This window comes from Anabrus simplex, chromosome 2 (genome assembly GCF_040414725.1).
Source record: "Anabrus simplex isolate iqAnaSimp1 chromosome 2, ASM4041472v1, whole genome shotgun sequence".
NCBI classification, from domain to species: Eukaryota; Metazoa; Arthropoda; class Insecta; order Orthoptera; family Tettigoniidae; genus Anabrus; species Anabrus simplex.
The window spans coordinates 953,820,073-953,833,667 of record NC_090266.1 but is presented as its reverse complement, the minus strand read 5'-3'; the positions used below and the strand labels follow the sequence as shown (position 1 = coordinate 953,833,667).

The following is a 13,595-nucleotide window of genomic DNA, read 5'->3' as shown; positions in this document are numbered from 1 at the left end:
CTGAGGTCAGCTCCCTATGGTTTCTCTGAGGACTTGACTTGTGCAAGAGAAATTGCTAATGTACAACAGAGCCTCCTTAATCCAAACCAACAGGGGGAATAAGTTGATCAGATTAACAAAGTTCAGACTAATGTAAAACAATGGAAGAAAGTGCAATTAATCTCCAATTATAGCAAAAAGATACATATATTATGGCACATTGATAGATGAACTACAGTTCCCTGTAAATGCAGAGTAAGGAAGTGGGTGTTGCACTTCTCGTACCTTCAAAAAGAACAAAGGTTCTTATGCACAGAACATCGCGTGATGTACCGTCCAGATTGTGCAAACAATGGGGATTTTGAAGAAGATGAGAATTTCGATGAATGAAGTGAAATACTTTCATACATGGCATGAACTTAGGTTCCATATAGAAGAAAGGGCATACTTGTAAACATGACTGAATCATTGACTACTTTGTGGCCATTCCTGTGTTTTTCTTAAGTGCAAAAATTATATTGTTCTATTTTTGATACAAAGTTTGACAAGTGTACATAATTTTCAGTTAATATGTAGCAAACTTCTGGAATGTTTTCTCTTTGTCTCTCCTTTCTTAATCCGTTTACTGTCCATGGTTGACTTTTCCCTCGGACTCAAAGAGGGATCCCACCTCTACTGCCTCGAGGGCAGTGTCCTGGAGCGTGAGACTTTGGGTCGGGGATACAACTGGGAAGGAAGACCTTGCCCAGGTGGCCTCACCTGCTATGCTGAACAGGGGCATTGTGAGGGGATGGGAAGTTGGGAAGGGATAGACAAGAAAGGTGGAAGAAAGCGGCGATGGCCTTAAGTTAGGTACCATCCCGGCATTTGTCTGGAGGAGAAGTGGGAAACCACAGAAAACCTTTTCAAGGATGGTTGAGGTGGAAATCGAACCTCCTCTAATCAGTTGACGTCCCGAGGCTGAGTGGACCCCGTTCCAGGCCTTGAACCACATTGCAAATTTTGTGGCAGAGCTGGGAATTGAACCCGGGCCTCTGGGGGTGGCATCTAATCACACCAACCACTACACCACAGAGGTGGATATGTTTTTTTGCTATTTTCAATTGTACGGTATGTTTTATAGTTCAGTATTTTGTTGCTTTTTGGCACAGATGACCTCGTAGTTTTCTATTCTTAACTTACGTCCGCTTTCAACATTGTTATTCTGACTTTTATGGTGTATTTCTTTCGTATGAGGTAAGCCCCAGGTTTATAACATTGTAATGGTCCTTATTTGTCCTTTTTTAGCATACTGTTATTTTTTCATTTGAATAAATCACGTTAGAATATTGTGCATTTGCATTTAAATTGGCCCCCGACCATGTAAAAGGACAATGTAAAATTTCTGCTAAATAAGATGAGCTATAAGACTAAAACATGTCTTTTCCTTGAACCTGGAGAATTCCTCCATGCACAACTAATCATTTTTGCATGACTATTTAAAGGTTGGATCTGAGGAATAATTAGAGGACAGTCTTCGGAAGATATCTGGATATATTTGAACAGATTATATACATTGTATGTGCTGTTTTAATTAAGATTTTTACTGAATGCTCAAGATCAAAAAGAACGAAAGGTTAATTTCTACAATTTAAAGTGAAAAATCATAAGTATACTTAACAAGAAAAAGCTGTAAAGATGAGCTTAATTCACCTGGAAGGACATTCTGTCAGAAAGTCAAAAAATTTAGAAACAAGTATTCCACTTTCCACTTCTGTAGAGGCATATGCCCGTCAACTCACTTGGTTTACACCAAAAACGAGGACCAGATTAATTCCTGGAGGCAAGGGCTGTTTAGCACAGGGTTAATAACTCCGTGGCACTTATTGCTGTGGTTAGTCCTTCACAATCTGTACAGAGATGGATTTATTTTTAAACAAGGAGTACCTAGCATTTTAAATATTCTCTGATCGAAGTTTAGTCGACATAATGCGAGTTTGCAATTAGAAATAGGAAAGGATTTCCACCTATAAATACTTGTGTATTGCACTTATTATGCTACAGGACCGGTTTTGACCCCTTACATAGATTACGATAATGTGAGTTTGGTGATGCAGCCTTGAATAGTTTTGAGGTGGTTAGAAATAATGGTCTGGAAAAAGTCTAATTACATACCATAAAAATAGGGCTCTGAGTGAAATAAGATTATTAATTTCTAAATTTCATTAACTAGATGAAATATTTGTTAATCATTGCTATTGGTCTCTTCACAGCTGTAGGGGAAAGTTTATCCATGACATTGTTCATTAGAGAAAGCTACTATTAGGCTTTTTGCTTCCATGGTGCAGGAGTTAGCATAGTACCTTCCTGCCTGGCTGGCAAGGTTCACTACCCATGCTACCACAAGATTAAGACTGTTTTTAACTTATGTTTTTTCAGTGTCCAAGATACTGGACATGAGATGGATAGCCCTAGCCCTTTCATGAAGCAACACAGTAACAAACAACCGTTAGGGTTTTAAATTTTTATTTACTTTTTGGTTGGAGTGCATTGTTTATACAGACCAAGTTCATTTTTCAAGGTAAAGTGCACCTAGAAGGAGGTCATTTCTATCAGTTTTTCTCTGATTTCTATGGAAATTCAAACAATGATCTGAATTATTAGGCAAACAAAATTCACTCAAGTACTTTGTTAGCTCCTCACATAAACATTAAAAATTTGAGACATAATAGCAGGTAAAACTCTGTAAAACTACACTGACTGACAGAGCAAATGCAACACCAAGAAGGAGTGGTCAGAACTTTATGCCAATTGCAGGGTAGACTGACGTCACTGAGGTATGCTCATGATGTGAAATGCGCCGCTGTGCTGCGCATGTAGCGAACGATAAATGGGACACGGTGTTGGCGAATGGCCCACTTCGTACCATGATTTCTCAGCCGACAGTCATAGTAGAACGTGTTGTCGTGTGCCACAGGACACGTGTATAGCTAAGAATGCCAGGCCGCCGTCAACGGAGGCATTTCCAGCAGACAGACGACTTTACGAGGGGTATGGTGATCGGGCTGAGAAGGGCAGGTTGGTCGCTTCGTCAAATCGCAGCCGATACCCATAGGGATGTGTCCACGGTGCAGCGCCTGTGGCGAAGATGGTTGGCGCAGGGACATGTGGCACGTGCGAGGGGTCCAGGCGCAGCCCGAGTGACGTCAGCACGCGAGGATCGGCGCATCCGCCGCCAAGCGGTGGCAGCCCCGCACGCCACGTCAACCGCCATTCTTCAGCATGTGCAAGACACCCTGGCTGTTCCAATATCGACCAGAACAATTTCCCGTCGATTGGTTGAAGGAGGCCTGCACTCCCGGCGTCCGCTCAGAAGACTACCATTGACTCCACAGCATAGACGTGCACGCCTGGCATGGTGCCGGGCTAGAGCGACTTGGATGAGGGAATGGCGGAACGTCGTGTTCTCCGATGAGTCACGCTTCTGTTCTGTCAGTGATAGTCACCGCAGACGAGTGTGGCGTCGGCGTGGAGAAAGGTCAAATCCGGCAGTAACTGTGGAGCGCCCTACCGCTAGACAACGCGGCATCATGGTTTGGGGCGCTATTGCGTATGATTCCACATCACCTCTAGTGCGTATTCAAGGCACGTTAAATGCCCACCGCTACGTGCAGCATGTGCTGCGGCCGGTGGCATTCCCGTACCTTCAGGGGCTGCCCAATGCTCTGTTTCAGCAGGATAATGCCTGCCCACACACTGCTCGCATCTCCCAACAGGCTCTACGAGGTGTACAGATGCTTCCGTGGCCAGCGTACTCTCCGGATCCCTCGCCAATCGAACACGTGTGGGATCTCATTGGAAGCCGTTTGCAAACTCTGCCCCAGCCTCGTACGGACGACCAACTGTGGTAAATGGTTGACAGATAATGGAGAACCATCCCTCAGGACACCATCCGCACTCTTTTGACTCTGTACCTCGACGTGTTTCTGCGTGCATCGCCGCTCGCGGTGGTCCTACATCCTACTGAGTCGATGCCGTGCGCATTGTGTAACCTGCATATCGGTTTGAAATAAACATCAATTATTCATCCGTGCCGACTCTGTTTTTTCCCCAACTTTCATCCCTTTCGAACCACTCCTCCTTGGTGTTGCATTTGCTCTGTCAGTCAGTGTATTTTCGGACTGACTTTGTGTATCTTATTACTAGAGGTTTTAAAATTTAAGGGAACTTTAACTGATATTCTCTTCTTTGCAGGAAGGAAGCTTCTCCCTGTCAATTATCTGAGGGATTTCCTCCAGGTTATACAACATATTGCCGTCAGAAGTACATATATCGCAAGCTGTTAGCAGTTGGTGATGATGGAAAACCAGCACCAGATTCCTTCAAGCTACCTTCCTGCTGTGCTTGCTATTATCGCAAGACATCTATTGGGAACAGAATTTTATCTGCTAATAGTTCAGCCATATCCAAACCACAGGGATGATACCCTGGACATGACATATTTATCTTGAAAGAACATGAAAACTTTAATAGTGTTTGATATCACACTCTGCTGAACCATGGTAAAAATACCTGTGATGAAAGTGGAAAATTATACTGATACAAGGTGCAGTCTGGAGGAAATCTTTAATAAATTTATTATTGCAATTGAGAAATTGACCATCAAGAATTGGAAATACATACTGTATATACATAGAATAGCCTACTTATGATAATAGCTAGATTGCATCACTCTGAAGTTGGATGGTACCTCCCTCTAAGATCGTCAAACTTGTGAAAAGTACCTATTAGCTTCACCAGAAATGATCAAATATTACTGTGTCATTTAGAGATTCATCTTACAGCCAACACTGCTTCATTCTTTACTATAATCATTAAGGATGTGTTCCTTATTGTGAAATTGAAATTCCAGTCCTTACTTAAAAGGTTTCATTCATTCATTCATTCATTCATTCATTAATAAGCAAATCAAGATGTTCAGTGCCTTTTTGAGAACTAGTCACATTTTGGAATTCTTGAAGTATTTTGTAAAGACATCTTGAACATGTATTAGTTTGTCCTGTTTCTCATCTCATCACTGCCATAGCAGCTGACTTCATGTGTCCCTGGAGTCACTCAGAATTGGCCATTAAGTGTTCGCATTCATACTTAGGCCTTACATCTACTAGTATACCCTTAATTAAATAATATACAAAAATAATGCCTTTTATTTTCAGGCAAAATTTTCTCTCTCCTATCTGTTCCTTACAGAAATATTGCTTAGGAACAGTGATCATTAGTTGAAAGTGTTTAGTCTCTAGGTGGTCATCCATGCCCTTTATTTAAAGCTAGTTATTTGGGACTAATTTTGATATGAATGTTCCTGAGGATAAATTTATTGTTAATTGATATAATTTATCATCACAAGTACAATAATTTTTATTATTGCTCATCTGTTGTAAATAATTGTTCAAGATACAAAGAATTTAATTTTTATATGTTTTGCAAATTTAATAAGGGAAAAGTTTGTTTTTATTCTTGATCCAGGTGAAAGTAAAATTGTGGTACACTGGTATATTATTATTTGTATATATAAAAAAAACTTCACAAATGCTTTGTACACATGCATTACACTCATCAGATTTAAATACTGATTCATTACACAGTGTAAAATACAGGAATGTGTAAACAAAGAACTATAATGCTCTGTGTCATTTGTATTCCTGATGGATATCAATAAATAAATAAATAAATAAATAAATAAATAAATAAATAAATAAATAAATAAATAAATAAATAAATAAATAAATAAATAAATAAATAAATAAATAAATAAATAAATAAATAAATAAATAAATAAATAAATAAATAAATAAATAAATAAATAAATAAATAAATAAATAAATAAATAAATAAATAAATAAATAAATAAATAAATAAATAAATAAATAAATAAATAAATAAATAAATAAATAAATAAATAAATAAATAAATAAATAAATAAATAAATAAATAAATAAATAAATAAATAAATAAATAAATAAATAAATAAATAAATAAATAAATAAATAAATAAATAAATAAATAAATAAATAAATAAATAAATAAATAAATAAATAAATAAATAAATAAATAAATAAATAAATAAATAAATAAATAAATAAATAAATAAATAAATAAATAAATAAATAAATAAATAAATAAATAAATAAATAAATAAATAAATAAATAAATAAATAAATAAATAAATAAATAAATAAATAAATAAATAAATAAATAAATAAATAAATAAATAAATAAATAAATAAATAAATAAATAAATAAATAAATAAATAAATAAATAAATAAATAAATAAATAAATAAATAAATAAATAAATAAATAAATAAATAAATAAATAAATAAATAAATAAATAAATAAATAAATAAATAAATAAATAAATAAATAAATAAATAAATAAATAAATAAATAAATAAATAAATAAATAAATAAATCAATCAATCAATCAATCAATCAATCAATCCTTTGCAGTAATCAGTTCACTAAGACATTTAAATTGAATTTTAACACACAAGGAGGCATGAAGAAGTATAGCCTACTAGTAAATAAGTATATGTTGAGGTGTATATGAAATACAGAGCTATAACATAATTGTGTGTCACAAAGTGAGCACTTCATAGGTTCATCATATGTGACATTTTGAATATGAATGTGCTATTAGGACATACTGCTTATAGAGGGTTATTCAGCTAAGATGTTCACCTCAAATAACTCTTGAACTGTTAAAGATATTGACATTCTGTTTTCACTTTCGGTAATATTAGCAAGGCACTTATAATTATACTTACAGTACTCTTTCCTGGGCCAGGCTGAGTGGCTCAGATGGTTGAGGCACTGGCTTTCTGACCCCAACTTGGCAGTTAAGAACCTGGCTCAATCCAGTGGTATTTTAAGGGGCTCAAATACGGCTGTTTCGTGTCTGTAGATTTACTGGCATGTAAAAGAACTCCTGTCGGACTAAATTCTAGCTCCTCAGAATCTCCAAAAACTGTAAAAGTAGTTATTAGGGTGTAAAGCCAATTACATTATTATTATTTTTTCATGGTGTTTGTATCTTCTGAGATAATGGTACTAACATTGTTTTTAAAAAATAAACTACACTGTTTTCTACACCTAGACTTAAACTTACAAACATTTGCAATTCAGCACCATGATTATTTTGAAAATCTGACAAAATGAATGGACCACTTGAATATTCAAAGGAAAAAAAAAAATGAGATGAAAAATGAAAAAAAATGTAACTAAGAGTAGCAGGATGATGACCTTAGATGTTGTGCCCATTTAAGCACAAGCAACTAAGGGTAGCAATAACAGACAGATAACATTACTTACATAATTTTTCATAAACATGAAAAATGTAAATCCACAGCTTGTTTCTAGTTATTCGCCCAGGTCAGGGATGGAATGAATGAAGCCCTCCATCTAGCAGTGAGGATAGGAACTTTGTCGGCTACTGAAGACTGACGCACTTCTCTGGGGCAATGATTAATAACTGACATGTGAAATGAAATGATATTGGAGAGTGTTGCTGGAATGAAAGATGACAGGGAAAACTGGAGTACTTGGAGAGCCTGTCCTGCCTCGCTTTGTCCAGCAAAAGTCTTGTATGGAATGACCAGGATTTGAACCATGGAACCCAGTAGTGAGAGGCTAGTGTGCTGCTGCTTGAGCCATGAAGGCTCCTTTCATGAAAACAATCAATGTAAATAATAAAACAAATGTTTCAGAATTTAACATGCTTTTTCCTTTGAAAATTCAAGTGATCCATTAATTTTGCCAGTCAGTGTACTTCTTAAGAAAATGTAATGTATTCAAACTTGCTTAATTTTCCACCTAGAGGCTGCCCTGTTCAATTTGCGCCATGTATGAAACATGAGCTAACTATTGATACAGAATTTGTTCACGTTCTTTTGATACAGTAGCTAGGTATTACTATACTGAACCTATAAATACGCTATGATAAATTGTATGATTTAACACATTTTGTATTGTCGTACATTAACAGGCAAAAGAACAATGGATATGCGATGGCTCCTAAGAGACAAGCATGACATTAAACCACACAGGACCGAATGAGCTACTGTAGCTGCATGATACAGGCCACTTAGCTGTTAGCTTGCATTTGGGAGATGGTAGATTCAAACCCTACTACCTGCAGCCCTGAGGATCTTTTCCTGTGGTTTTCCATTTTTACACCAGGCAGACTCTTGGGTGGTCATGGCCATGGCCACTGCTTTTCCAGCCTTACTCCTTTCCTATCCCATTGCCACCGAAAACCCATCTGAGTTAGTGCAACATTAAAACACTAGGAGGGCCGATGACCTTAGATGTTAGGCCCCTTTAAACAACAAGCATTATCACCATCATCATCATCATCATTATCATAATCATCATCAAAACACTAGGTACAGAAAAAAAAAATCATACATGGTTTATGTCAGGAAGGACATCTGGCCATAAGATAGGGCCAAATCCACATGCATGACATGGATCACTAAAAGAAGTGCTTCGATCCTCCGAAGAATGAACAAAAGAAACAGAACGGCCATGAAAGATGTGAGAATAAAAGACTCGCTACGCCTCAAAAACCTAATACTGTCAAGATCAGAAAAGAACGAGGGTGGACCAAGGGAATTTGGATAGGAAAGGAAACCCATCACATATCTGCTTTTCTTTTACCTGTTATCTACGGCAATATTAAAAATGTAAAATGTTAAATTATACAATTTAATGTATTTATGGGCACAGTAGAGCGAATACATAGCCTTCAGAAGGAGGGAAGTAAATCTGTATGTCATACATAGTGCGAATCAAATAGGGCAGCATGTGGCTGGCAAATGAAGCACATTTGAATATATTACATTTTCTTGAGAAGTACTTGTCCAATTTTCAAAATAATCACATTGCTGAATTCATAATATAAGTTTAAGTCTAGGTGTAGAAAACACTGTAGTTACTTAAAAAATACAAAGTTAGTACCATCATCTCAGAAGATGTTGACACCCTGGAAAACTACTATAAGGCCAATTACGAGCCCCTTGGTAATATTACCGAAAGTGAAAACAGAATGTCGATATCTTCAGCAGTTCACAAGTTATTTGAGGTGGACAAGGTAGTTGAATAACCCTGTATAATGCATTCATTCTACATGCAAATAACTTGATAATTCACAATTCCTTAAATACATTGTCACATATCATATCTCTTAAATTAATGCACCTTTCTTTCTGAAACATTGACACTGCTAATTTTGTCAAGAATTTTATTTTTATGCTTTTGAATCTGTTTCATAAATTGTTGTTCCTCAAAGATGTTTCCTTCTACTTGTTCCATCCTTGCTCTATTATTTTATAATGGTATATTCTCTCTTAATAATATGCACAGATGTAAAATCTTGATTTCTTTTAAATAAGCTTTCATAGGATTTCAGTGTTGTAATCCTGTAAAGTACGGTACCTGAACGTTCCTTTGAAAATAAATTATTTGCTCCATACATCTTACAACTTCTGTGCCATTCTCTATAATTGTTTCATTTAGATATCTGTGTGCAATCTGAAAATTATGTTCTTCTGAGTTTAATATGGTTTACTTTACATTGTACAAAGCGAACCCTCTCCTTTCACTTTACAGTTATGTCTGTCATTTTATTAAGCTGCAAACAGAATGACAAGAGGCTTCATTTTCTCTTTAACTTGTCCTGATTCTTCAGGTAAATTGTTTGGAATACAAAAATATCCTAGTTTCTAAGACATCTAAAATGATTTGTTGTATAATAGTGTTGGCAAATTGTAAGATATGCCGCGGTGTAGGAATTTTGTCCCACAGGAATTCTCTTACGAGTCGGAAGCCGAGATCAAACCCATTACCTTAAGAACAGTGGGACAATGACTAACTATCTCCACCACTTGAGGTCAGTAAGAATATAGTGTTTGCTGGTACAGTACCGTAAAACGGGGTAACTTCGGCCACTTTCTCGTATATTTTTAAAGTTAAGGTGTGAAATTTTCCCTCTAATTTTCTGAAAAATATAATATAAATTCTGCCATGTTTGTTCTTCATTTTAAAATATGAACATAATTCTAATTGTTATTCAGTAATGAATAAGGACTATTGAAAGAGTGGCTGGAGTTACCCCATTATTTGGGGTAACTTCGGCCACCATAAAAATAACTCAAGAAACAAAGTTTTCTTTGATGTAGTGTTACTTCGGCCACCGTGAATGTTTTTTAAAAAGCTGAAAAATGCCCAGTATCAACAATCACAAACAAATCAAAACGATTTATGGTGAAACCGGTGTATAGTGATAAATTCACTTTTTCCCCAAAGAAGAAACTATTTTATTTAGCCTAAGCGTACAAGCATTGTATTCTATTACAAATTACATGTTGCATTGCATAAATATTTGTAATGGTTCAAAAGATAATAAATAAAAGGTACGGAAATCATAAAGCTCAATTGTATGGAGAGAACAGGCGGTTGGAAAAGAAGCAATCTTTTAGACTGAACTCATAATACACTGTCTTCTAAATTAGAAAATACTTGGGCCGTCAATCGAGTTCTTAAATGTGTATCATCCATGTCAACTGATATCCGTCTATTTATCATTGAAAATGGAAACTGTCTCTCCCCTCCCTGTCGGGATAAACTTCCCTGTTTATTGTTGTTGTGCCTTTATTAATCTCTTCTAAAGGGTTCTTGAAGTAAACAGGATTGTAATTACAATATCTGCAGTGGCATAATGTTTTCCTGTATGTTCTTGGCATGGCCGAAGTTCCCCCGGAAGAGGACTACTTTTATCACAAAACTATTCCCTGAAAAACCTATTTGAATAAAATGCATCAAATTGTGTTGATCAGTTACCAGACGTACTTACATTTTGACCCCATAAACTACTGGAATGGGGAATCGAATGCTGGGGCTAGAGAACAGTTTGTTTTCTGCTGTTACCAGAGAAGACAATAGTTGGGGCTGCGAAGAAAATCGATTGACTCGATAACGAGCCCGCCAATGTTATTTGGACTACAGAGTGTTGATAGAGCATTTTATTGTATGTGCATTTTAGTTGTTGTTTTCCAGTATAGGAGGCAGGAGAATATAAGTGTTGCTATTCGTCAGTGGCCGAAGTTACCCTGTATGGCTGAAGTTACCCCACTTTACGGTATATATTTAAAAATAGTCTGAACATATTATTGAAGTAAAGTGTTAATATTAATGAAATGAAAATCCACAGCCTGTTTCCAGTCATTCGACCAGGTCAGGAATGGAATGAATGAAGTTCCCTATCTAGCGGCGAGGATAGGAAATGTGCCAGCTGCCGAAGCCTGTCACACTCCTCTGGGCCAATGATAAATGACTGACAGATGAAGTGAATAATGTTAATGGTGAGTGTTGCTGGAATGAAAGATAGGAAAAACCGGAGTACCCAGAGAAAAACCTGTCCTGCTTCTGCTTTGTCCAGCACAAATCTCACATGGAGTGACCAGGATTTGAACCACGGTATCCAGCAGTGAAAGGCCAGCGCATTGCCGCCTGAGCCACGGAGGCTACGTTAATATTAATAAAAGTGTTAAACCATTAACATAATATGCTTAATTTGCTTGAGAAAGCACCTGGGAGTTGAAATACCTTACATTTTAAGTTATGAATGCTAACAATGTTTGAAAAAACATATTACAACCAACAATATTGTTATATTTTACGTTCCCATGTCTGATAGAATTCCGTTTGTTCATTGTCAGTGACTGTGTACGAGAGATCAGTGTCATTCTCAACACTTTCGCCCATGATACAGTTAGAATCACCACAATTGCTTATAGATTTACCACATAGCTATGAGCCCATATTACCTTCACTAACACAAAAAAGGAAAAAAGAAGTTAAATTTTCCTCTTCATTGGAATGAAGAAACATCTTGTTTGCAAGCATTTACTCTACAAACAAGATGATCAGCTTCAGATACAACATGTCCCCCATGGTGCAGCAGTCCCCAAGGCCCATGTCTTACCAAGCAACTGCTGCTCAGCCTGAAGCCCTGCAGATTACAAGGTGTCATGTGGTCAGCATGACTAATTCCCTCGGCCGTTATTCTTGGCTTTCTAGACCGGGGTCGCTTCCCACCATCAGATAGTTCCTCAATTGTACAAGGGTAATCCAAAAAATAAGATCTCCTAATTTTTATAAATACAGAACTCTGTTCGTGTGGCTCGTGGTCACAATATTGTGAAGAGTGTTTCCCGCGCTCGCGTATAAAAATGCGCACGCTGCGCTGAGGCATTCCGTCTTGGCTTGGCAGCCGTTGAGAATGGAGCTCCCATTGGATATTACCACCAAGTGCGAAGTGCGCGCAGTTATTAGGTTTTTTAACGCAAAAGGTACTGAACCGATTGAAATCCATTGCCAGTTGATGGAAGTGTATGGTGAGTCGTGCATGGATGTCAAAAATGTTCGTGAGTGGTGTGGAGAGTTTGCAGCTGGTCGGACTGAAATTCACGGCGAACAAAGGGGCGGGAGACCATTAATTTCTGGCGAGACAGTCGTGAAGGTTGAGCAAATCGTGTGAAGATCGGCGGACCACCCTGGATGATCTCTGCACTTTGCTTCCTGCGGTTTCCCGAAGCGCCGCTCACAGAATTTTAATGGAAAAGTTGAAATATCGGATGGTGTGCGAAAGATGGGTGCCACACATGCTGACTGAAGACCACATGCGGCAACGAGTTGATTCTTCCCGTGCATTTCTTCAACGCTTTGCAGCAAAACAGGACAACCTTTTTGTACTCAATTTTCACGGGTGATGAAACCTGGGCGTTCCACTTTACACCTGAGACTAAGCAACAATCATGCCAGTGGAGGCATCCTTCTTTGCCAAAACCGCTGAAATTCAAGCAAACACAGTCTGCCAGTAAAGTCATGACAACTGTGTTTTGGGATCGAAAATGGTCGACTTTATGCCCACTGGGACCACAATTAATGCTGACAGGTACTGTGAGACCCTAAAAATCTCAGACGGGCAATTCAGAACCGGAGAAGAGGAATGTTGAACAAGGGCATAAACATTCTCCATGACAACGCTTGCCTGCATGTCGCCCGTCAAACCGTTGCTCTCCTGCAACAGTCTCAGTGGAACATCATCACCCACCCACCCTATAGTCTCGTCTTGGTACCCAGTGACTATCACTTGATCCCTAAGTTGAAAGAACATATGGCTGGAAAGCGATTCAGCACCGACGACGAGGTGAAAGATGAGGTTCACAACTTCCTGAACAGCATGGCAGTAAGCTGATATGACATGAGCATACAAAAGTTCTTATAGTGTCTACAAAAATGCACCGACCAAATTGGTGATTATGTAGAAAAATGGGTAAATGTTCAAGCTGTAAAATGATGTAAACCATTGTAGAAATAAACAGGTCTATGTATTTATAAAAAATAGGGGACCTTATTTTTGGGATTAGCTTTGTAATCATGTAGGCTGTGTGGATCTTGAACCAGCCCTCAGTTCCAGGTAAAAATCCCTGACCTCTTCGGGAATCGAAGCCGGGGCCTCTGGGTAAGAGGAAGCATACTACCCCTATACCACAGAGCCAGCTAGATACATGTAC

General features: G+C 37.5%; 1 protein-coding gene across 3 annotated transcripts in view; it reads left to right on the top strand.

Moving 5' to 3' along the window:
* The window catches only part of LOC136864573 (protein spaetzle), a 537,491-nt gene extending 531,820 nt beyond the window's left edge, over positions 1-5,671 (top strand). For all 3 annotated transcript variants that reach the window (XM_067141753.2, XM_067141755.2, XM_067141752.2), the window contains one exon: positions 4,213-5,671. In XM_067141753.2, the coding sequence (XP_066997854.2) occupies positions 4,213-4,441 (229 nt within the window). In that variant the 3' untranslated portion in view covers positions 4,442-5,671. The remainder of the gene's footprint in view (positions 1-4,212) is intronic.
* Positions 5,672-13,595: the final 7,924 nt, after the last annotated feature.